Source organism: Talpa europaea, assembly GCF_964194135.1.
Source record: "Talpa europaea genome assembly, chromosome: 13".
In the NCBI taxonomy this organism is placed as follows: domain Eukaryota; kingdom Metazoa; phylum Chordata; class Mammalia; order Eulipotyphla; family Talpidae; genus Talpa; species Talpa europaea.
In genome coordinates this window covers 90,084,193-90,110,600 of record NC_140080.1, presented here as the reverse complement: position 1 = coordinate 90,110,600, position 26,408 = coordinate 90,084,193, and the positions used below count along the sequence as shown (strand labels likewise).

At 42.0% G+C, this 26,408-nt stretch overlaps 1 protein-coding gene across 1 annotated transcript in view; it reads right to left on the bottom strand.

Moving 5' to 3' along the window:
* Positions 1-275: 275 nt before the first annotated feature.
* Positions 276-26,408, bottom strand: part of CDH20 (cadherin 20) — a gene marked incomplete at both ends in the record, with an annotated part of 45,481 nt that continues 19,348 nt past the window's right edge. Inside the window, 6 exons of the mRNA XM_084251862.1 lie at positions 276-781; positions 4,904-5,155; positions 9,128-9,245; positions 13,256-13,377; positions 15,723-15,859; positions 22,155-22,408. Of these exons, the coding sequence (XP_084107988.1) occupies positions 276-781; positions 4,904-5,155; positions 9,128-9,245; positions 13,256-13,377; positions 15,723-15,859; positions 22,155-22,408 (1,389 nt within the window). The remainder of the gene's footprint in view (positions 782-4,903; positions 5,156-9,127; positions 9,246-13,255; positions 13,378-15,722; positions 15,860-22,154; positions 22,409-26,408) is intronic.

Sequence of the window (26,408 nt, the reverse complement as noted above, 5' to 3'; positions counted from 1 at the left end):
GCCCCACCTCGGCCTCCAAGCCTTCGACTAGTTCACCACGTTCAAAAGACAAAAAGGTATTTGGAGATTCTGCCCCCCTCTTCCTGTGTTTCCTTTCGCTCATTTAACTTAATCTACCCAAGTAAAGCTGATCCAGAGAGAGCTCTGTCCGCCCGCTCGCCCCACCCCCACTCTCCAGCGCGGTATTGCTCACGTGGTGGGCTGCGCCTCTTCCGCGAAGCCGCCGCCGCGCAGAACGGCGGCTTTTTGGCCGCGCAGCTGCCTCCCGGCCTCCGTCACCACAGGGGTGCCGGCCCCTCCGAGCCCCCGTAGAGCTCGGCCAGCTTCCGGAAGCGGGGCCCCCAGTCCGTGAGGAAGTCGAAGCTCTGCTCCGAGTCCGACGTGGCCGACTGCAGGGAGCTCAGCGAGCCCGCCACGGAGCCGTCCCCCTCGAACATGTAGGTCTGCAGGGAGTCGAAGGGGGGGGCCCACAGGTCCATGTCGGCCTCGTAGAGCTTGGCCAGCACGTAGCTGTGGACCGTGCTGCTGACGGCGCACGCCTGAGGCACGTAGCGGGAGAGGCTCTCGATCTCGGGCAGCATGTCCTGCCGCGTCTTGGGGGCGCCCCCCGCCTGCGCCTCCCGGGGGTTCCACATGGCCGCGATGTCGAAGGCCTCCGTGTCCTCCTCGCCGCCGCCCTCGTCGTCGTAGCGCACGATGTTCTCGTGGATGTTCTCCTCGTCGTCGATGATGTAGGGCTGCTTGCGGTGCCGCCGCATGGACAGGATGAGCAGCACCAGCACTGCGGGCACAGAGGGCAGGGGTTACCCGGGCGGCCGGCCCCGCACCCCCCGCTGGAGGTGTTCCTGGGGGCCCCGAGAGGGGAGAGTTTGCGGAATGGGTTGCTCAGAGACAGCGCTTGGCTATTGTTGCAAACCGCCAAGTCGCCCTCGTGGTCGCCTGAGCTGCCCTGTCGAATCTGTGCAGAAGGAGCACTGTGTTTTTTTTTTTTTTCAGATGGTCCTTTTGGAAGTTGCATGTAAAATCCAGTTGCAGGGCCTCCCCGGGGGCGCAGCGGTTGAGCGCTGGGTTGCGAAGCTGCTGCAGCCTCTGCAGCGCCGGTTGGATTCCTGGCCGCTAGGGAGAGCCCCACATGGCGCGCAGACCTCTCCTGCTGCGCCCTCTGCTCCCCTCAGCAGTGTACTTCGTCAGGCTGCCTGTTCTGTTTCCCGCTCTGGCGAATTCTCTCACCCTCCCGCGCTTTTGACTGTACCCAGTGCGTGTATAAATAAATAAATAAATCTTAAAAAAAAAAAAATCCAGTTGCATTTTTGAAATTGTGCACACACACCCAACCACCCGATATGCATCCTGTTGACAAAATGCTTAGCACTATGGCCATGAAGCCAGTCGTGACCTCGGACTTTATAAAGACTTTATCAGACTATATAAAGACTATTAAAGATTTTTATCATGTCAAAATCATCTTTTTTAAAAAAAGATTTATTTATATATACAAGAATTGGTATACAGGGCAGAGGTGGGGTGGTGGTGAGAGGATTCATCAGAGACAGAGTGGGGAACAGAACAGGCAGACTGACTGAAATACACTGGGGAGGGGAGCAGCGGGTGAGGCAGGAGAGGTCTGCTGCACCATGTGGGCAGCTCCCTGGTCAGCTGGGGATCGAACTTGTGCTGCAGAGACTCTGGATTGCTTCATAGTGCTGTGCTTAATCCTTTGCCCCACCTTGGAGGCCCATCATGTGGAAATCTTACCATGCAGGTGGAATCCTGCTTTCTTATGTTAGCATCTTAATAGGATTCTGTTTTGTAAATATAATCATCCGCATGTGCAAATGCATGCAGACATGTATACTAAATATGAGCCAAAGTAAATAAGAGCACAAATGATCACTGTTGTCCAGTAAAGTCAGAGTCTTCAATTATGACTTTTTGGATTCATTACTGTTCATGGAAGAGAGGGAATGAGCAGTGACATTTCACATAGTTCATCATGTTATCAAAGAAGCACCATACTGTTAGATGTGCCCTTGCAGGTTTGGATAAAATTTTATCCCAACAAATGCATTTTTCCCCCAGGATGTGTTCACTGGGGTTTAAAGGAGTGATAGAGATAATCCCATTGAACTATTTATCTCAGTGACTGAAAACATTTTCTAGGAAGTGTGTTGAGGTTTCAGCTGTAGAACTGCTATTGATTTTTTTTTTTTCTGGTGTTCTTTGTTACAGTTGGTGAACAGTGACAGCTTGACAGCAGGGCAAAATAGAATCCCAGTTTATCCAAGGAGAAAAAAAATGGAATACAGCTGTATACCCAGTAAGATTAGGGGCTGCAAAAACTCATAATAATAATTAAAAAAAATTGAATATAGAATGTACTTTTTTTGTAAATTGCAATTAGTGATGTTAACATCTAGTATTTTCCCTAATAGCTTGAGTAACCAAAAGCACACACAGGGAATAATTGTATATTTTTCTCTGTTTTCTCCATGTACAAAAATTTGACTTAAGGACAGAGGATTGTGAGATTTTCGAGAAATGAAGTAATAGGGCCCTAAGGAAGAGGGTGGTTGAATCGGACATTAGAGTTGGGCTATGATTTGGCTGGAAGCAGGTTAGAGAAATGGAATTCTAGGTGAACGTGCTCTGTTTGTGGGATTCAGTAGACAGTTACTAACCTCATCTGTTTTTTAGACATTTTGCTATGTGATGGAGAAACAGTTTTGCAGTGATGTGATTTTTTTTTACATCCAAAGAGATTATAGATACTTGTGATTAATGCAAGTCAGGCAGTGATATGGGCTATCATAGAGTTACAAGTGTTGAGTAGAGGAACTGTTCATCCTTCCTTGGGAACTGGGCAGGCGTGGTGTTTTAGAAAATGCTAGGAGGTAAGATTAGAAAAGTTTTCCAGTATCTGCTGGAAAGAATTCTGATGGTGATGGAGAACTGGGTAGTTTGTACAACCGGTCCATCTCTTGAAAAATAAAGGTTACCACACGTCTTAAAAACAAGTATTATATGGTGCCCCGAAAATCAGATTTTGGGAATAATGGTCCTGTTTAGCTGGAAGACTTCCCTGACAGAAGGGATCAGGATGATTATTCTTCAGCTACTGTAGACACTGTGCATGGGGCCTAGAAAATTTTCTAGGAACTTGAACATCACTTGATGTCAAAATATACTGTGAAATCAAAATTGGTATGTTTAGTTAATTGTCCCCAAACTTGATGAATCAACTGCAATTCGTATCACAGAGTTTCATGAATTATATTTAATGTGAGTTGTGTGCTCTTAGAAATAAGAGTGCCTAAAAATGTGAGGTTTTTATGATAGCTCTGCTCAATTTAGTTCCTGAAAACTGTTCTATACAATTCAAAATATAAGACATAGGGGTTTTGGAGGCACAAAATAAATTGTGCTTTGCACACCTCTTCTAACTTGAGATTCTTGTTGTGCAGTCTTAATATCAGTCTTTCTGAAATGACGACTCCTACTTCTTTGTGGGCCAGGGTGATCTTACAGTCATTTTGCCAGTATGGAATTTTTCCTAGCAGCATTTCTTCAGAGGCCTATTACAGGTTATCCGGATGTGTACTCAAGGATTCCCATTGCCACCTTATGGACACTCAGGGAATTGCAGGAAGGTTTTACCTCTTTTTTTTTTTTTTTTTTCCCCTTCAGTGACCAGAAACCTTAACTCTTTTTGATCCAGGAATCCTAGGACTTAGAGAGTTTACTTATTCCTACTGCTTTTCTCTTCATGTAGCACTGAACTAAAATAAAAATAAGCCACATGTTGTTTAAATGCTTTTTGGAAAGCAAATTCCATGGACTTAGAAATTCAAGTCAAGTGCTGACATTTTGTTAGTAAGTTAGGATCTTCTTTCTTTGGTCGGCCTCAGGCTCATCGTGTAGAACCTGGTATCAGGCGGGTATGTGGTAATCTGTGCATCTGTCTCCTGTAAATCTCTAGTGCTGTGCTTTTTTTCCTTCATAGAATGTTGGGATTTCTTTTGTATTGAATAACATTGCTGTCTACTAAGTCTGTTTTTCTTTACATCTATCTGTCTGTTTGTCTGTCTGTCTGTCGATCTATCTTTACCGTAGAATCATCAGCAGAGTTGGGATGTATGTACAGATACTTTCTTAGTTTTAGGTGTTAAAGTCTTGAGTGTGGAGTTTGCAAACAATTGCATAAGTAGTCTTAAATACAAGGGGGCAGGGTGGCTGCCTTGCAGTAGGACTTGAGAGGAGGCAGTGACGGCCCCTACCCTCACAGCGCTTTCTTGCTAGCTTGTCATTACATCTTTTTTATTTCACCAGGCATTGCTCCTTGTTCGATGACCACAGTGCCTGGGTGGGTGCTCGTGCCCCAAATAGCTTCTCTCTGATATCTAATGATTCACTCCCTCCCTTCTCGCAGAAATGTGTTCACAGGTCCCCTTATCACTGAGACATCCCTGATCACTCTATTAAAATGGCACCTACTCTTCAAGGTGGGGTCTGCCTCTGAGGTTTGACTGTGGGCCCGTCACTACCTCTATGTGATTTAACTACTACTTATCTGAAATGGGGGATTATAAGTAATCATATCTTGTCCAAAATTGCCATTCTGTTTCTAGGATGTGAAAAGGCACTTGCTTTGCTGTGACTGAGCTCTGTGAAGGCCGGGACAAGACTGCCCTATCAATCCCAGCACCACCAGTGGTGTTCCAGCCCACAGTAGCTGCTTGAAAGATGTCTGTGCTCTGGCCTGACCTGAAGGAACTGTCTTAAGTTTCTTCATTTTTTTCACAGCTTTACTCTCCTGGCTTTTTAATAAGCACAGTGTAGAAACCATGATGGCCAAGTGCTGAATAAGCTCTTGCAGGGCCCCGCGGAACGGAAAGGTACCACTTACCTAAGAGGACAAAGATGCAGGCCAGGATGGCGATGAGGGCGCCCCGGCTTAGGCTGACTGGAAGCATGTAGGCCTCGGGGCTGCAGGACAGGACATGACCGTCGTCGTCACAGCTGCACACCTGGATGGTCAGTGTGCCCGTGCTGCTCAGCACTGGCTGCCCGTTATCAGAGATCAGGATAGGCAGGTAAAAGACACTCTGCTCCTGCTGCCGGAAGCCAGACCTCCTGGTTAGAACCCGGGCAGTGTTATCTGGAGAAGAGAGGGGTTCCACTATTGAAAAGGGAAGAGGAAAAATGAGCGGGAAGAAGAAAGTGCAAGAACCAACAAGTGAATTATTTTCTTGGGTTGAGGTAAGCCGTGGGGCCCAAATAGTTTGTGTGAAGGAGCGAGAAGCAGAATACAACATTGCCCGGGGGCCTTCAGCCACAGCCACAGCGGGTTTGTCTGGATCAGCATTTGGATTCAAGAGCAAGATTTTTCCTTGCTTCTAGGCAATACTGGGAGGCCTCGGAGAGAAAGCCTTTTTGAGAGTCTCTCTTACCCTTTGTGACATAAAGTGCCCAGGGCGAACTGTCAGACTTCAGATCTAACTGAAATGTCCCTGGGAAAGCCTGACAGAAATGAACAATCACTGGTGACTTGTGGTCCCTGTTTGATCCTGCTCAGCAGCTTTCCAAGGCCCCACGCTACTTTGTGCCTCCAGGAAAAGAACAGTGACGAGCCCACGTGGCCGTGGCAGATTGCTTATTTTTGCCACTTTGGCTGGAATTCACATCTTTTTCTGTTTTCTTTTATGCCTGCGAGATACACTACCGACTCCTCCAGTGCTTTCTCAACAACCTGCTCAGCTAGCAGAAGCTTACTGGAAATCTCCTCATAGGACACACCTGTGTGTGTGGTCTAAGTTTATCCAGTTAATATGAACTTGATGAAAACTCATTTCTGATCTGCAAATAACTTTTTCTCTAATTTTAAAGGGGATGAGCAAAATTCTTAGATGTGTTTCTACAAAGCTGGCGTTTGTGTTTATGTTCATATTTGCCTAAGGTCATGTTTTGGAGCTTCGTTTTCTCAAGGGGATTTGAGTTATAATTACATCTATTTTTTGCAAAGCTTAGATCATTTTCCTTAGAGGAAAAGTTTGAGAGATGTTTGGATATACAACCACGGACTGTTCTCCACATGTGTGTCATTTCACAGGGAAGGGTCTAGAAAGTCACAAAAATATTCTGAGAGCCCAATCATAGTAAACATTATTAATCCCCATAACAATACTTCTGGCTCTCCTTCCCTTCATGCTGATAATAAAGGAATATACTTTTCTACCTTCTTGAGTTTGGGCCTGTTTTTTGATGATGCAAAAAGAGCAGAAGTGATTTGCGTCACTTCCAGATAGGTGTATGAAAGAGCAGGTGTGTGGCTCTCCCAGCTCTGTTGCCGTATGTAGCACTAGTAATGGTGACCCAAGCTGCCTTGGACAGGTGGATAACTGTCCTCAGTCACTCAGGCCATAGTCGGCTTTGTGTCAACAAGAAATTGACTTTACACTGTTTAACCACTGAGATTTTGGTGGTGGTTTCTGTAGCATAACCTAGCCTAATCTGACGACATTATCATTAATTTTCAGATCCTTCTTCCCCTGCTTTTGCTTATTGAGCGCTTAGTATACGCAACATATCATTTAATCTTCAAGGTAACTTGATGAGATAGTGGAAATTTCACCCTTTCATAGCGAGCGAGTTAAGGCCTGAAGAATTTATATAATTTGTTCAAAGTCACTAGTTTAATTAGTAGCAGAGCAATGATTTGAACTCTGGCCTCTCTGACTTCAGACATGTACCCTTCCGTTGTGTCATGTAACCACTTATCTTAGTGCCAGTGACTGTCCAGCTAATTAGAATCGTTTTATTTCAGGCTTCTGTCCTCTTTTCCTTTTTCAGTGGAGAAAGCCAAGCTGAAGATTATATTCCTATTTCTACTTCCCACATAACCCACCTGCTTTTTAGTTTTCTAGACTTACAGCTAAGTACTGTTAATTCTGTCATAGCTTTTTTTCAGAAACTTTTTCCTTTGGTTTTTAAATTTTTAAAAATTTTTCAGTTTAATCAGACCAGTCTAACCAGAGCTGAATTTAAAAGAAAAAACATTCTTCTTGCCCACGACATAGTCTATGCTTCTGGATCTCATAATTATTTAGGATTAATCAGAGTATATAATTGTTGAATCTAGGCCTAGAAGGGGCCTGCCATATAGTCGTCACTTGGGCAATTTTTGTTGCATATGATGGCTCAGGCTCGAGGAGCCCATTTGAAAGCAGAATTTGTTTCCAAGGTGACAACTAAATTTTTTTTTCTCTGTGTGTGGCTAAAACAGGCCCTGGTTCCAGTCCCAGGCTTCATGCTTACTCATTGAGCTTGGGCCATTTGCTTTCTTTTCCTTATCTATCAAATAAGATAATGAGAATCTGAGGGATTAGTAACTTCTTCAAACTTCACAAGATTATTGAAACTATCAAAGCAAAGTGTGGAAAAATACATTTGAAACCATTGAGTATGCTATACACAATCTTTTCCTATTGCTTTGGAGATAAAAAGAAAGTCTTTACTTGAGATAGTGTCCTGTTTTGTTCATAAAAGGGTCACACGTTTTGGGCTTGGGAGTTGGGGGGCTTGACAGTAAACTCATGTATCATGTTGGTCAGTTTTTAAATGAGCCTCGTGGGATGAGCTGTCATGACGAGGTGGAGCTCATTCTTGATGTTGAAGATTTGCTGACTTCTGTTTTGGGAAACTTTCCAAGAGAGGAGTCCTTTCTTTTTATACTCCTCATGTTTCACGGCTCATCTTTTTAAGGTATTGGTGCCATGATTGGTGCCCAAAGTCATCTTCAAGAAATTTGTAGCATTTTATTCCATGTTGTTTCTGTATTGATTCTGGCAAATACCAGAGTAGAAGGAACATGGTAACTCTTAAGCTAAAAATTTGAGAAAACTGCCTGGTGTGCTAGTTTCCCCCCTTCATTTCCATTTCAAAGCCATTTCTGTAGGGGCTAACACCATGTTTTGTAGGAAGGGTTTTCCTGTGAAGCAGGTGGATGAGCAGTTCAAAATTTGATCTGATAATAGTCCCGGGACATTTGATTTCAGTACTTCTGTCTTTATAATTTATATTGCCCTTCCAGAATTATCAGAGCAATTTTATGATTACATGTAGGAGAGTGAAGGGATGGCTGAAAAGAATGCTTTCAATTGAGAAGAAAACAGGTTTGAGATTCACAAGTTTAATAGCAGAAGAGTATCATGGGGTGGAATTAATACTTTACATCTCAAATAATTGACATTTGAGACTAAGACCAGGCTTCCCTGACCATAACTTTTTGTGACTCTTTGTTTAAGTGGTAAACTATAGAATTGGAATGAAACTGAGACTACTGCGGTCCAGAGAAGAGCCTCCCCAAGGTCAGATCACTCGTTTGTGGCCGAGTTAGCAACAGAAAGGATTCGCTGGACAGAATTAAACTATTTATGCGCTTGCTCTGACCTTTCTTTGAAAATCATCTGGCTAGAGAACAAAATTCCCCCCTTTCTGTGCCCAGTGAAGAGTATGGTAGGTCTGTAGCCCCTTAGCTGATCCCCTAAAGAGGGCTCTAGGATTCCATTCCAGCAAAGCTATAGTGGGAAGCATATTGTGGAATAGGGAGCCCCACAGGGTGCATCTTTCTAAATCATTCTAAAATAATTAATTGTTTCTGTGCTGAAATTACTCTGTGATCCCATATTTATCCTTTGCAATTACTTAGCCTTTGTCTGCCTTTTGTTCTGGGAGCTCTTCACCCCTTTGTCCTTGGTTAGAAATATCCCCTCAGATTTTTCTCTTCATCTAGTTCATGTTCTGTCAGCTCAGATTCTTCTCATGGAAACATGGCTGCTGTCTGGGAATGAAGGAAGGTCTCTTCCACCTGCCTTAGGCAGTGGTGCAGAGCACGCACGCAAAACATTTGTGAGCTGACTGACTGAATAAAAGTTTCAGAATCAGCAGAGGATATTCTTTTTCTTTGATGTTGTCAAACAGAACTTTAAAAAATACCACAGATTTGCAATGCTGCCTTCCCTGCTGTGAAAGAGCAGGTGACCTTTGACACTGCTTGCAATTGGGTATAGCACCCGAAGCATCTAACCCAAGTCATACAGAAGCACCCACAGCCAGCTATCCACCTGATTACCTTGGTTGTCCCTGACTGTGAAGTTGGGGTTGTTCGCAGCCTCGGGAGCCAAGCTGTAGTAGAAGTGTTGACCGTTGCGAGGGTCATCTTGGTCCACTGCACTCACCGTCTGGATCAGCTGAGGGAAGGGCATGACATCAGGAGTTGGAGCCAAAAGAGAAGGTTTCAGGGCCCAGTGAAATCCACTAACAGATTGTTTTCCGTAATAAGAAGGCCATGGTGAAACTTACCTGGAAGGTCTTCATGCCGTCATACAACTCAGGGTCCAGTTTGAGTTTTTGTTGGGCCTGAGCACATTAACAGGCTCAGGGTAGATGTTACCTAAATACCTCAGATGGCAGACATCAACATGACATTCTCACACCCAGCCCAGCCACTTGGGGGCAGTGTAAATAGAAGACTGAGGAAAAAGAATTCAGGGATGTCATAAAATCCTACTTGTCTCCCAATTTTTTGTCCTCCCCTACTTGACCTCACTTTTGGGTTAACATTTCAAGATCAAATTGCTGTCTTTGAGAAGCCCCTATTTAAAAATGACCAATATCTAGAGGAGAAGTAAGCAGACACGTCATCATTGACCATGGCAGGATAAGGGGATGGGTTGGCGGGCAGTCGCTTGTTGGCAGGAAGGGGCACTGGATGTGGTGTAGAGCATAAGACCCCCTAAGATGGGATATACTGAGCAGCATAGAGTCAAGAAAGGTTTGGGCTGATGAGAGCAAGAGGGAGGAAGCTGCTGATTGAGCTCTTTTGGCTGAAGAGGCTTCCTGCCTCTTTCCTGGTGCTTTTCGATGTAGCAAGTTGCCATGAAGGCTGTGAAGAGCACAGTGAGCAGCTGCTGAAGGGAGTAGGGCAAAGAACACAACGGAAAAGCCCCAGGCTGGCTCTGGGGAAGGGGAGATAGAAAAGAGTCAAGAGGGTGATCTTCCTATGTGTTTGTGCCCCTAACCACCCAATAACCCAGGCTTCTCCCACCTCCCTTGGGCCTCACCCTGAAGGTGCCACACTCTGCTGTTAAGAGCCACTTACGATGCTGCCAGGATGGCCCCGGCACATCAAGGGTCAGGTTGAGGGCCCAGGTGGGCTGCTTAGTTTGTACATCTTCATCTGTGAATTAAGGAAGTAATGCTGCCCTCCCAATATGCTGCCAATTAAATAATGGAGGGGGACACTCCCAGCCACGGGCCATCTGGGGGGCACTGTTGCTCAGATTCACCTACGATGAAGGACTTGATGCCCCAGCCCTCTCTTCTCAGCCCCTGGGATTGCATCAGTTGCTGAGAGCCACCTGCTCATAGTCACCCCATCTTTCCAAGGGCAACCGACACCCAGTGGCTGAGGTGACAGTATAAAGGCCTGGCCGTCCCATCTCAGCTTGGGGAAACTGGTTCTAAAAGCTGCGCAGTCATCCAAGGTTGTTAGTGGGTCTGCATCGCAGCTGCACTTGTCTTGCACAGTCCTGCAAAGGTCCTTTCCTTCCACAGACCTACTCTCCAAGATTATTCCTTAATATCTTACACCAAAACTCTCTGAGGGTGTGCCTCTTGGAGAACCCATCTGGCAGCTGGCCACTGTTGACTGTAATGATCGGAGCAACAGACTTGCAATAAAGGAGGAGGGCCAGGGAGCACTGAAGATGAACTTGTCCCTCAGTCGGGCTTAGGATTAGTGTTTATACACGAGGGCCAGCCTGCCGCCCCAGCCCCACCCATATTTCCTGTTGGATCCTATAAGTAGGCGACTATGTATTGAAAACATAGCTGGACAAGTCATTTTGGAACACTTGACCTGTGAAATCATTCATGTATATTGGTGAGCTGGGCCCTTGCTGTGTAGCACTGGCCAGTTAACCAGAGCCCTGAAGGCCGGGTGAGTGGGCACACTGCCTCTCCGGGTCTGCGGTGGGAGTGTGGCCTGCTCTCCTGCTCTCCAGTCTCCTGGTAGGTCAGATTTCTTCCTCAGCCCTGCTGCCATGCAACACTCTGGTTGGAAGGCTTCATTCTGCACCCGAGTATGTGGTCTGAGTTCTCTGCAGGCTTTACAGGTTTCCTCCTGACTTGGCGATGGCAAAGAGGACTACAATGCCCAGCAAGTCTTGTGCAAGGAGACCTGCTTCTTTAGAAACCAGACATGCCCACTGAGCTGTGTGCTTTTGAACATCTTTAAAATATGCCCCAGAGATAAAATCGAAGGGTAGGCTTTTCAGTACCTTGGGCTAAAGATGACAGATAAGACAGATTTGTGGTGCCTGATCTGAACTTTAAATCACACTTTAACTGTTCTTCGAAGGACTGTATAACAGACCATTAAAAGATGTATTTAGAAATGGGGATGCGAGTGTTTGCTCCAAAAATAAGAGAGGTGGTTAAAGTGCTGTCATTTGTCAAAATGCAACTCCTTCTATTCTATTTAAGAAAGGAAACACTTTGTATTTTTGGGTGGGGAGGTTGAGTTACTGTGCTACTTATTTAGCACCCTCTTTATTATAGATTAAAAATGAGCCTCTTGTCACATGCTATATATTTGTCACATTATAATCCTACATGGACAGAATCTTATGTATCACATACAATATATATCAATTGTATAATAGGAAAAATTATCACAATAAAGACTCAAACGGCCTCACTCTAAACTCACCTAAGCACAGAAACTATTGCTATTTGTGCATCCTGCCTCCCAAGCTGCATTTTGCAGAACCACAAGCACACACATCAAGTTTTCATACTCCGTCTTAACTTAATATGACACAGATCATTTCTTACACTGTGAAGTCTTATTTATAACTTTTATTGGCTGCATAGTATTCAGGTCTTTCTAGACTGGAAATTCAATAGATATGAAAGTAGAATTATCCTAGGCTTGTTGAAAAAAATTTTTAGGAGTGCTACCATTGCAAAAAGTTTCCAGAGTTAATGGATGCTGAGTGTAGGTGAGAATCACTACAGGATACATCTTTCTTCTGGGGATGGGAATCCTTTTTCACTTTGGCAGAGTAGGGTGGTAGAGATGTGTTGGGTCAATCTTTGGTGAGTTTAGGAAGCAACTAGAAGCTTTGGTTGTGCAGCTAGATGCTGGGGTTAAGTTCCAGGTGAGGGAGGAATGAAAGCAAAAGCTTCTTACAGCCAGAGGCCCGCGTTACCGTGGCATGAATCCTTGCCTTAAAAATATGCACTTCCCACACTCAGCATGCATATTTAAACTATCCTGACCTATTTTCCCTGCACCAGAATCACAGGATCACAGGACATACACCAGGGGAAATTAGTTAGGGCTGCTGGGGAATCTGGCAAGTCATAAGTAGAGAGCAGAAGCAGGAGAAGGTGTGTGACCCGAGGCATGGAGGGGACTTCCTGGGGGTGGGGTGGGCAGCAGGCCGACATACTCCTGAAGGGCCATACTAAGCAGCATTCTGGATATTCCTCAGTTATAGCACTTTGGAATCTGATCAGCCAAATACTTATTTAGGTTTAAAAACATACTTCAAAAATGTGCAGACATGTGTGAAGAGTGTGGAACTATAGTTATTTCAAATTTGTTCCTTCAGCTTCTTGTCCTCTCAAAACTTGCCTGACATGAACAATTCCAAGAAAATGGGTATTTTCATAGAGGGGGGACAGAATAGGTGATTTCTAGGTAACAAAGCATTCTGAGAATAAGGCAGCCGTCCCTAAACAGGGAACCTGATGCCAGAAGTTAAGAACTAGAGATGGGAAGACATGAAAAATAAGCTTTCCCTACTGCCAGTATTTCCAGGGGTTAGTGTTACACTCAGGCAAAGAGAGGGCTGTCTCCCTGATCTTTGTCGCCCCTCACTTTCAGGACCCGGAATGTGCTATCACAACTGATTCTGTACACATCAGTGACGAGGTGGGTAGCTCCCTGTCACGGGGGCCTGTGCATCGCATTGGCCTTCCCTGATCACACTACTGTCAAGAGGCCATGAACAAATGGCTCCAAACCATTGTCAGAACAAATAAAAGATTGTAACATGATACACAGAAGTTGGGGTTGGGGACTCTTTCGTAAACTTAGTTTAAATGTCTTTGATGGCAAAATTGGTTCTCTGTAACAGTTGTTTCCTGATGTTGGGGGTCACCAAGGTGCGAGCCTCATAGGCTGCCTTACCTGCCCGGCTTTGGCATTCTCGCAGACAAAAGCTTCATAGAATCTGGGGAACTCGGGAGCATTGTCATTCACATCTAAGACTTTGATTGTGACAGAAACACTTCCAACCTGGGAAGGGTTGTCTAAAGAGAGCACAAAGAAGGTAAAGTTGAGGAGGGTCCAAGTAATGACAGACACCAGCTCTGCGCTGGCACATGTGTTTACCTGGTGGTCTGGTTTTTAAAGGAAAAGGCAAAATGCATGGAAGTGGGCACATGAGCACAGGATGTATGTGTGGCCAGAACAGAGGTGGTGCGGGCAGAGTGAGGTGTGTGTCGGAGGGTGTGTGATAGCATGATGATGAGGGGGAGGAGGAGACTCAATTTGGGGAGCCGGTATCACAAAATGAATCTTAAAAAGAGGTTTTGAACCTCTCACTTGGCTCATACTTCAGGTTCTGGAATTAAAGGCAGGTCAATTCTGTATTCCAGGCTTGAAAACAGCCCGTTTCTAATCGAATGCATACTGTGTGGCATTGCTTGGCTTTATTCCTGTAGAATAATCAGTTCTTTGAATTCTGTTTCAAAAGGTTTCAAGTTATTCACTGGAATACAGATAACATTGCACGTTTATTTCTGCTTAGGGACTAAGGGGATATTACGGGGATCAAATAGACCCCAAATCCATATCTTTGGCTGGGGCAGAAGTTACTCATAGTTACTCATGGGGAAATGTGGCTTTTTGGTCTGTCTTTTACTTGGCACTGTCACCCAAAGACAATTTCACAGCACCAGTCGTGTCCCTTCTGTTTTTCTCTGTTTTGGTCATCATCCCAAGAAGACAAAATAGAAATTATAAGACACAGGAATTACTCTTAGTAAATATTTTTTATAAAATCCTGGAATGGCCTTATTCTTCTGCTCCATTTCTTCTTTCTTAAAAATAGCTATGGTCTACCATGTTTTCCTCCTGTTTCTATTGTTTGATTACCGAAAGTGCCAACATATTTAAATTATTTTCTGTTATGACAGTGATACTTGTTTATAAAATGAATAATGAAAATTCCAGAAAAATATGAGGCTAAATATGATCCACACCACCACCAGAGATATCCATTATATGATCTATATAATATTACATGTCTTCAAAATACAGAGTTACACATATAGACACACACACAAATTGCAGTTAAGCAAAATTTAAAAAAAAAATGGATTTAGAACTTAATTTTTAGGGCCAGATTATCCCGTGTCACCAAAATATACATTGAAAGCATGGGTAATAATATTTATATGACAATCTCCTTTACCTGATGGTTGTACTATACTTTCTTCAGTCCATCTATTATTAGACATTTAGATAATTCCTGTCACTCGATATTTTAAAATAACATTGTAGTGGACTTTCTGATATACAAATCTTTGTTGAGATCTATGGTTATTTTCTTAAGATAATTTTTAGAAGTAGAATTTTTGAGAGAAAACGTTTGAATAATTTGGAGAATCTTAAAACAAGAGATTAATTGTTAGATGGTCCTCCTGAATGGCTGTATATACTTCTGTTACCACATTAGGGTCTGCCATTTCTTTAGACCTTTACCGTCATTATTATAAAAAAAAGTTTGAGCCTAGCATTATATATTATTTTTTTGTTAAATTTATAATAAATATGTTAGTTTAATTTTTACTTTCCATTCCATATATAAGTATGGTATTAATAAATCTGCCTTTTATTGTAAGATGCATTGACTTCTCATCTGTCTATGTATTTGTGTGTACAATAAGGGTGATATATTCTAAAAATAAATTTTTTTTTTTAATTTTTTTTTTTTTTAATAGAGGCATGCTTTATTTATTTGTTTGCTGGTTTGTTTGTTTGTTTTTTGTTTATACATGCACTGGGTACAGCCAGAAGTGCGGGAGGGTGAGAGAACTCACCAGAGCCAGAGCGGGGAACAGAGCAGGCAGAAGGACCGAAGCACACTGCTGAGGGGAGCAGCGGGCGGCAGGAGAGGTCTGCGCGCCATGTGGGACCCTCCTCCGGTGGCCGGGGAGCAGCCGGGGATCGAACCGGCGCCGCAGAGGCCGCGGGCAGCTTCGCAACCCAGCGCTCAACCGTTGCGCCACCGGGGAGGCCCAAGGGTGATATATTCTAAATGCTTCCTTTCATCCCGTAATGATAATTTATACTAGTTGTGCATTCCCAACCTTATTAAAGATTGGAACCTCTTAGACTTTCAGGAATCACCCCTTCCCTCATATAAAAAAGTCTAGCTCCTTAAGGATGCTATTTTTTTTTTAACGGCTTTGGCTTATTTTCATTTCTTAGTATAGGCCTAGGTATACAGGAGCATTCACTTACAAGCTTAAGCCATGTTTTCTGCTACCTTCTATAAAGAATTTAATTTTTCTCCAATAAGCTTCACCTTCTACAATGTTTATTACATTTGTTAGTCGCTACGCGGAGACTAGCTTATTGTGTCACTTACTCATTTCCATAGCAAGGACTGTGATATTATGCCAGGAAAACTCTTCCCGATCAAGAGGTCTTGCCGTCATCAGGGCACCTGTTGTGATGTCAACATAGAAGAATCTTCCAGGGTCGCTGCTTCTGTCAATGGAATATCTGCCAGAATCACAAATTAAAAATACCTTATTTTATTTGGATAAACATAGCTCAGAGTGTCATATGAAAGAATTCAGTGCTCACTGTGTGAAGTAGGTCTAGTTCTCAGTTATGGTACTTAGAAGACTGCCTTTGCTCTTTTTTTTTTTTTTTGAAGATTTATTTATTTATTTATACAAGCACTGGGTACAGTCAGAAGCAGGGGGTGGGGAGGGGGGTGAGAGAATTCACCAGAGCCAGAGTGGGGAACAGAATAGGCAGACTGACGAAGAAATACACTGCTGGTGGGAGCAGCGGGCGCAGCAGGAGAGGTTTGTTGTGCCATGTGGGACTCTCGCTGGCAGCCAGGGATTGAACCGGCGCTGCAGAGGCTGCGGGCAGCTTCGCAGCCCAGTGTTCAACCACCTGCCCCACCAGGGGAGGCCCAGACTGGCTTTGCTCTTTTAGCAAAATCAAGCCTTTTCCCCTAGCCCCCAATGCCCAACAAAACTAGAAAAAATGATTATTGCTTCAATTTCCTTATTCATAAATTGAAATCAGGGTGTCAAAGCATCAGGGAAGTTTTATGCGATTTAAAGATCGATTGTAGCTATTTAAAACCTTAAACTATCCTGAAGTTTTTAGGATACTGAATATCAACCCTACATATCTTTGTTCAAAACAAATTCTATTAAAATAAGGTCTGACATGCTAAATTGGAACTGGAAAGGATAAGCTCTGTGGTTCTAGTCTCTGTAGTTAGTTAGTATTCCTATGAGAAGGAAAGATTTGCATGTGGCCCTTTGTAAAGATGCTGATGACCAATCCTCTGGCAAATACAATAATAGTATTAACTAACTAGCTGGAGAGTTCTTTCCTATTGAATACAAATAGCAGGGTGAACCAGGTCTGTCTAGGTTGCTTATTGTAAATAAATCTAATTTTACGAATTTATAGGGCACAGCTTGCAGGAAAATATCATGTGATTTATGCAATTAATGGGGTATAAAGGCAGATGTCCATAACCCAAATGTCTCCTCCTGTTCAGACAATGTGCTTTATCCATTGCTTACACCACTCATGTCCGGTGTTGGCCAATGTATGTCCTTATAGGAAAATAAGTCTATTTATAGGCCCTTGCACTTGATGGCTTCATACCCTGCAAGGAAAGAATGCTTGGCCCATATTTTGTTGCTGTCTTTATCCTCTGAGGCGTTAATTAACTTGGTTCTGGGTAAATTCTGCAATTCCCTTTTATAATTCCTGTTCTGAATCTGATTTGGCAATCTGACTCTCTGTGTGAACTCAGATTCACGCGTGGGGGCAAGGCATCTGCATATTTAAAACCCTCTCTAGGGATTTTGATATGTAGCCATGATTAAAAGCATTTTGAGAAACTTGTGTAGCCCTTGGTAGAGATCAGTAATTATACTAGCTACCATATATTGAATACCAGGGATTTTACTATGTACTTAATTCATAGTTTCTTTTTTAATTCTTATGACCTCTTTGGCAGTTTGTATGATCTCAATTAACAGATAAAGAAACTAAGGCTTAGAGAAGTTAAGTCATCTTCATACAGTTCCACAGCTAACAGTTTGCTAGTAAGTTAAGATTTGAAACACAAATATATGTATGTGTGTGTGTCTATATATATAGACACACACACATATATATAGACATATATATATAGACACACACACACTATTGTGATATATTTGATTCAAAATCCTATTTAAAGTTGCCAGCTATTGCAGTTTATATCTTCAATTTGTTAAAACTGGGGCACTGCTTTCTTGATGGGTCTAGGAGGTTTCTTTAGTGCATTGTTTTTCAAACTGCAGGTTAAAGAAATTAGTATAGTGGGTTATAATCAGAGTTGAAAAATAATGGAATAGAATAGGATATATGCATGTCAGACTATCATGTGTACTGAGGGTAAATATTGATGGCATGTATTTGAAACTTGTGCATCACATCATATATATATATACACATACACACATACATACCTATGTATATATGTTTGATAAAATGTTTTGTTTCAAATGTTCTTTTCTGTGGAGATTCAGGATGGCTGTTCAGGGGTTGAGGAATTAAAACGAAAGGTGACCACTAGGGTTAGGGAAGTTGGAATCATTTCAGTTACGAATATATTGATGCATTTAAGCCTCACAATAACCCTATGGAAGGTACTGTTATCATCCCCATTTTACAGGTAAGGACACTGAGGTGTGGAGAGGTTGAGTTGTTTGCCCAAGGTCACACAGCTGGAGTCAGGTCCAGGCAGCCCCATTCAGCTTCCTGTGCCTAACCAGCAGGCCGTGCTGCCATACTGCACCAGAAGGAATGAGATTATTTAAAGAAACAAACTTGAACTCCTCTTAAAGCTAGATTAAGCTGTGATAGAAAACAGTTGACATTTTAATAACAAGCAAACACATACCTACAAAGTTCACTTAAAATTAACTGGAGCATTATTTTTTTCCCTGGGTGCGATGGGTGCTTTAGTTTTGAAGTTTACTGGCCATTTTAAAAGTTGAATTTTATCATAGAAAAAAGAATGCTGGTTGGCTCATGACGGTCTCTTCTTTCAGCACCCACCCAGGAGAGACGCCAGTCATTTACTCCAGAGAGCGCTCACCCTGGGCAGCTCTCCAAGTCATGGGCATTATGCTGAGGGGAGAGATGGCCTGTGACGAGCCAGCTCTCTGCACTCAAACCTACACCACCATAGTAAATGTGGCAGCTGCTACGGAGCTGGAGTGATAGAAATAACTTGCTGGCAGGGCCCTCGACAGTACTAGTGTCTGGTGACACACCTTCCGGTAACACCGAGACCCTGCCTGGGAGAAGCCGCCTCCCCAAGGGGTGAAATCCCTTTTCTGCTTCCCACCCGAGGCCTGGATTAAGGCTTGAATTGCGGCAATCGTAGCATTCAATTCTTGGACTGAGAGGCCGTGCCAGTTTTCGGAAGGCAGCAGAACAAATGGAACGTGTAGCTACAGATAGGAAATGGGAGCGTTGGGGCAACTGAAATACCGATAGTCTCACCTCGCAGGGGCAGAATTGGCCTAATGTTGACACACAAAACTAGTGTTAATCAGGCACCCTGCTCTTCTGCTTGGTGGGGGGGTCTCGGAATTTGGGAGCAGGGCAAGCTCGCAGAAGCCACCCATGCGAAAGTCACCTTAGGGTGGCACAGGAGGGCAGGCTGTTTCCACACCAGCAGAAACCTATTTCAGCTGCCAAATGCTTCTGAGGCTGGCTTGCCAGAAATTTCTTGAGCATTTATTAAAAATTTAGGAGATCCAAGCGTGTATTTTTCACATACAAGTAGCTAAATCTGGAGACTTAGTTTTGGGGTTTACTAGTAAGTGATGACCAGTTTTCTAGAAAGATTATAAAAGCTCTAAAAGTGTTTAAAAAAATTAAATGGCCCTTTATCCATAACATTTTTTTTTAAGTTTTTTTTTTTTTAAAGATTTTTATTTATACAAGAACTGGGGTACAGTTAGAGGCACGGGAGGGCAAGAGAATTCACCAGAGACAGAGTGGGGAACAGAACAGGCAGATGGGCCAAAGACACTGCTGAGGGGAGCAGCAGGAAAGGTCTGCTGCGCCATGTGGGTTTCTCCCTGGCCAGCCAGGAATCGAGAGGCTGCGGACAGCTTCACCGCGCAGCACTCAACCTGCTGCGCCACCGGGGAGGCTCTATCCGTAACATTTTATCTTCAGGAGATAGGTTGGTTTTTTTGGGGGGTGATTTAATATGTATTTTCTTTCTAGGAATATAAATCTCATTTTATTTTTTGTTGTAAAAATGCAGAAATGAATTAGTCAAGCTAACATGCAAATTCTTTAAAAAGAAAATAACTTTCATGGAAAAATTAAGGATAATATAAGCAATTTTTGGGGAAAGATAGCATAGGGCAGTAATTCCCAAATCAATTTATGAAATGATAGAGATTTAACTTTTAGATGCTTTTCCCTCTGAGAGTCCAGGACCCCTGATGTTGTGGTTCAGGATGCATCTGTGTCCCTGAGGGATTCTGCCAACCATGCCAACCTTGTAGATGGCAATATCAGTGTTGTTCCCTCTTTGCATCGAAATATGTAGAGTTTTACCCCCATTTGTGGTAAGTGGGATTCTGCTTTGCCCCTGTGCCTGAATATTCAGGACTGTAGCTGTTTCCTTGTTCTTTCAGTTTCTCCCTCAGGACTCACAGCCCTGCCCCAGAGTAATTTCTGTGTCTCTAGCCTGTTCACTCTTGGATTCCTCCTGACTGGGATCTGTCAGAACAGACGGGGACTTCATTATGGATGTGCTGCACCACGTCGCCCAACAGAGTTTTCAACTGACCCGTCATCTGAAGCAGCATTTTCTGTTAGACAGGCAGGACTCCTTCATTTTCTATACCTCATTTTGCCCTTGCTGGTGGATCTGGGCCTGCTGGTGTTTTTCCTTCATTTTAGATGTCTTGAGATACTGGCTTTAGTTCTCAATACTGCAGATAGACTCTTGGGATGTGTGTGTGTGTGTGTGTGTGTGTGTGTGTGTGTTGCTACCTGGGTTCATTCTCTTTGGCTTGTCACATAGTCATGTGACTCCTCATAGGACTCTGTTTCTAGTGCTTACCAGAGTCCAGAGTCAGAACTGGACAGAAGGTGTGGAAGTTTTCATTGGGTATTTGGATTGACTGTTTTGGAAATAGAATCTGTTTTTTCAAGGTTGTGCTTGTTTTATTTCAAACATTTTGCCTTCATAAAGTTTTATTCTAAAGCTTTTCCTCACAATATCTTCTCCAATATGACTAGACAGATTGATCAGGAGAGATCTATATCTTGGCTTCTGAATATATAAGTTTAAATAGAATCTGTTTCATTTATGTTGTGGTTGTTTTGGGGATAAGATGGTTTCATTAAATTCTTCCCCTCCTGTTACACATTTAAAAAGTTTAAGGTTGTACACTGATTTATTCAGATTGAATAAATCTTTGCCTTTTACTAAAAAGCTTATGGTTGAGGTAGCATTCCAATAAAGTCGTTATAACTCATAACAGAAAGCTTAGTTACCTTCTGAAAATCAAATATCAGAATTCAAACAAAATCATTTTAGCTATCTTAGTGCCTGAAAATGTGAAATGTTTTCTACTGGGTAGAGGAAGCAAATTTTCTCCAGTATGGATATTCTCAGGAGAGAAGTATGCTAGTTAACTGCAAAAGCACATTTTCATTAGATGCAAAATAGCACCAGGTGAGGGAAGTAGCCTGTTGACAGAACAGGCATTTGATAAATTGGAGTGTGTTTAAAGTGTGTTATCCGCACTAAAGCCCCAGACCCATTTGACTGTGGCTTTCAACAATTAATGCGACAGATGGCCTCAGACAGCCTCGGAATCCTGATCCTTTGTGTTGAGCTTCAGAGGCTTGGCGATTGCTCTGCCAGGTTGAGGTGTCAACCTGCTGCCAGCTGTTTGCATGTTGGCTCCAGAGTTGATAGCAAATGTAAGAGCAGCTCTCCTTCCCACCTTGAGAGGGAAACAGCTTGGTTGGAATCTTTTAGTTCAAAACATGTTTTAGAGTGACCATGCGTGGATTTGCAATAGGTAGAAAGTCCTTTTTGGCCAGTTGACAGGGCCTGGAAGCCATTGAGCACAGCAGTAGTTTCTATGCCTTTCTATAGTATATGGATAACATATGGGAAATATGTATCTATGTTCTTTGTACAATACATGGAGATAGGTATTGTATGTCATTTTCAAAACAACCGTCAGTTTCAAAAAAATTGAAAGAATGTGCAGCGATTAACTTTATATTCACCGCTAAGATTCAACAATTTTTATGCTATCAGTGCTTTGATATCTATGTGTCTGTGTTTTATCTGAATTGGTGGTTTTCAACTAGGGGTGATTTTGCAGACTCTCTGGCATTTGGCAATATCTGGGGACATTTTAGGTTGTTACAGCTCAGGGGTGCTACTAGCATTTAATGGGTAGAGGTCAGAGATGTTGCTAAACGTTGTACAACATATATAACATAGCCCCTGCAACAAAGGATGATCCAACTTGAAATGTCAGTAGGATCATGATTGAGAAGTTGGGGGGGGGGCGTGTATGGAACGTATACAAAGTGAGCTATAGACATGATGATACTTCGAAGTAACATGAAAAGGCCATGCTATTTAAACAGAAAGAACTTAAAGAGATAGACTCTCCAGGGATGGAAGAAGCAAAGGGAAAAAGTTATATTAAATTATATTCAAGGGAAGGGAAGAGTCCAGAAAACAAGGAAAAGGTGAAATTTGTGAAAAAACCTGATCGAGTTGTTGGTCACATCTGGGTCCTTGGCAGAAATGATCTGTATCGTTGTTCCAATCGCCACGTCCTCAGGTACCTCCACAAAGTAAAAGCCAGGCTCAAATACAGGCGGCTCATCCACATCTTCCACACTGATGTGCACCGTGGTGGTGTCCTGAAATGGGCCGAGGCTCAGAAAACGCATCTCTAGGTGAGGATTGGCTCCCTCCACTTTCAAAGTGTAGCTTTTCTTGCTTTCAAAACTCAGGGGCTGAAAAGTAATCCAGGAAAACTGGTTAGACATGAGCAGATACATCAGGGTCCAAAAGGGTGGCCAGTATGGTGGCTGGCAGGAAGACCCCATAGTCATTAGAATGGTGAAAAGAGTCCTAGGAAAAAAGGCGTAGTTCTTCAGTCTTAGTGTCCTTTGGGCAAAGAATTGCAAGTTGGGCAAAGAAGGCAGGAGGATGCTAGATGCTTTAGAGATAGTGAAGGATGCCTGTTTGATGATGAAGAAGGTCACCATCCTCTAGGCAGGCTGGCTTTAATGCATCATTTCTTTAACCAGCACCGTCGCCTTGCAGTTCATTTGAAAAGATGTCATGATAATTGAGAATTCATTCCTGTTTCAGAGTAGCCATACAACTTTGGCCTTGGCATTTCTATTTTCTTCCTTACATGTTTTTTTCCTTGAGTAAAAAGGCAATAATGAATTTTTCCAAGAAACCATCATAAGTACATGATAAGGTTTTTCTGGGTATTATATCAGGTCAATATTTGTATATTTAATTTGCCATAAGCCACCTCTTTTAAAAACTTAATCCAGTGCCCCATTTTACACTTGAAGGAACTGAGAGCCAGAGAGCTCAGAGGTTGGACCAAGCTGACATATTTCTTGGTCTAACAGTAGAAATGCTGGTCTAGATTTTCAAATTTCTCATTCAGGCTCATCTACAAAATTTTAACTTTGTCAGTGACCATATCATAACATGATTTTTGGTTGTTCCTTTTTTGTTTTTGGATCTATCTCTACCTTCAAAATGTTTTTTGTCTAAATATTTTAGGGCAGAAAGTGAACTTGAATACTATCTCTTAAGAAGGGACAGGGGCCTCCCTGCTGGTGCAAGGGGTTAAGCGCCGCACTATGAAACAATCCACAGCCTCTGCAGCATGAGTTCGATCCCCAGCCAGGGAGCTACCCACATGGCACAGCAGACCTCTACTGTCTCACCCACTGCTCCCCTCAGCAGTGTATTTCAGTCACTCTGCCTGAAATACAGTGTTCCCCATTTTGTCTCTGGTGAATCCTCTCACCCCCCCTGCATCTCTGGCTGTACCCCAGCTCTTGTATGCGTAAATAAATAAATCTTAAAAAAAAAAAGAAGGGACTATGGTGATGGTGCACAGGTGAATTGGTGGTGGGGATTTTATGGGGACTACACTTGAGAAAAAATGAAGAATGATGTAAAATATATATAAATAGAATAAATTATTAAAAAAAGAATAGCCCACTTCTGTTTTTTTAAATGACTGAAATGTTTACGTGTTTTAAGCAACAATTATCTCAAAACATCATCAAGAATGAAAAAAATATCATGGAAAGTCAGTCCTGTGAAATAATTACAGTGGATGGCAAAGCAGTTACTAAAGCTTAAAAGTCACATGTATCTTGACAGTGATTTACATTTTTCTAGCTAAACATTTATTCCTTCTTTCATTTCATAAAAATGTCAGCACATTTCATGTTTAAAAATAAACATGGAGAAACCAACAGTGGTAGGAATGATTTTAACTCAATTTGTTATTTCAAACAAAGCTTTCAAACGTAAGCTTTGGTTTGTTTAGTGGCTGTGGTTGGGTCACTCCCTGTTCTGCCACTTACTTGGTGCTGTAGCTTGTAGGCCCTGTTTTATGGAGTCAGCATTTCCCATGTAAACTGGCAACCTTTTCTCAGAAATGGTTAGAAGGTAAACTTTTCATAAACAGGCAAATCTGCCATTCAGATTACAATATATTTGAAGGAATTACATTACCAGTTTATTTTATTTGTACTTACTCTGGGTATGGTCTTTCCTCAAAAATTATATTATAGACTCTTAAAATTCTTGTATAAGGGTAACCCCAAGTGGATGCTGTTGTTTATGTTAGGTTTGAGCTCAGCAAAATATGTTTTCCTTTTAATTTGAAGTCATTTTTTTTTCTAATTTGTTATGATGTATTAAAAATGTGTAATTTATATACATTAAAATTCATCTTTTAGTGTAAAGTTTTATGGGTTTTGACAAATGCATAGTCACATTTCTACCATGATAAGAGAGAGAACAGTTCCCATCACCTGTTACTTCCTGCCTTGTACTCCTTTGTAACCAAATCCTCCCTTGAAAAACCACTGATTTATGTTCTATCCCTGTTGCAAGCATGTCATGTAAATGCAGTCCTTCTGTGTGTAGTGCTTCAAGTAGGGTCTCTTTCACTTGGCATGATGCCTATGAGATCCATCCATCTGCTGTATGAAGTAATAATTTGTCCCTTTTTGTTGCTAAGTAGTATTCCCCTTTATTAAAGGGACAGAGTTTCAGTAGAGGTGCTTTTCAGTTACTTCTAATTTCTGACAGTTATGAATGAAGTCGCTGTGAGTATTTGCATACAGTTGTGTGTGTGTGTGTGTGTATGTGTGTGTGAGAGAGAGAGAGAGAGAGAGAGAGAGAGAGAGAACATAGGTTTTCATTTCACTTCACATAGGGTAAATACCTAGATGGGATTGCAAGATTGCATAGTAAGTGTATTTTTGACTTTATAGGAAACTTCCCACCAGTTTTCAAAACGGCTGTACTGTCTTGCATTCCCACCAGGAATGTGTGAGTTTTCTGGTAGCTTCGCTGCCTTGTCATTGGAGTTTGTCAGTTTGGTGATGTTAGTGTCCTAATGGGTGTGAAGTAGTATCTCATTGTGCTTTTTTGATTTGCGGTTCCCTGACACCTAATGATGTTGGGCCTCTTTGTATATCTTCTTGAAGAATTCTTTATATTTTTTATATTCAAGTCTTTAATCAAAAATGTGATTTGCAGATATTTCCTCCCTATATGTGATTTGCTTTTCCATTCTTTCATCTTATGACTTTTGAAGACAAGAAACTCAATTTTGTTGCTGTCTTATCACTTTTGATTTTGAAATCTGTCTAATTAAGGTCATAGAGATTTTAACTAATAGTTTTTTTATATTTAGGATCCATTTTGGGTTCATTTTTTGTGAGATTTGATTCCAGGTTTTTTTTTTTGAAGCACCATTTATTGAAAAGGCTAGAATGATTAAAATTTCTCTCAAAAAGTTTCTGTACTTTTTTTTTTTTTACGTCAAAGAGTTGCTTTTGTTTATTTATTTTTATTTGTCAAAAAAAAGAAAAAGGCCCCTTCCACCCTTGTCCCTATCCTCCATCTTCTTCCCCTCTGGTAACCTTAGTTCTGTTATCAAAGTTTATTTTTATTTTGTATTGTAAGCCAAACTTTGACAAATCCATTCAGGTTGTTTTCAGTTCAGTTCTGCGCAATGTTGGCACTACATGTTTTGAACTTTATTGCCTTGTAAATTGTTTTCAGAGAGGCTGTGCTATGATTTGACATTGAAACAAAAGTTTTTGTGTAGGCAGAGTGGTGCAGAAATAGCAGCAGGGAGTAAATTTGATATTAGTGAAGCAGATATGTCTGCATCTCCAAGAGCTTTTTCAATAACTATAAACTAAGGAATAGGAAAGCACTGTATCATTTAAATTGGCTAGAGTGTTTTTTAAAGTGGTATATAAAACAATGATGCACATTACAATTCATGCATCTCAGAGTCAATGAAATACAAAAGTTTTGCTTTTTGTGGCCTGTCTAAGCAGAGAATGGACTTAGAACAATTACTTATTGCATGCTGGAAGAGGAAAGGCATGCTGGAGTCTGGAGAATTGCGTATGTCATGTTTATATAAAGAATATTCTAAAAATTATACATTTCAAGTTATCTTTCAAGCATTTAAAGTTAAGAGACTGAAAATCAATTGATTGATTACTTAAAAGCCAAAAAGACCCAAGATACTGGGTAGTAATCAGTGTGGTTTTGTGAAGACCCAATCTATCAATTCAACTTAATTTCTCTTTTTGAAAAAGTATGTGCCTTTAGACAAAGAATAAGCCTTAGGGAAATAAATCAAAAGCAGAGCTTTTGTTTCAATTTTATGTGACATTATTAATGACAAAGTAGAAGGATGGGTGTGGAGGCATCTGAATGAAT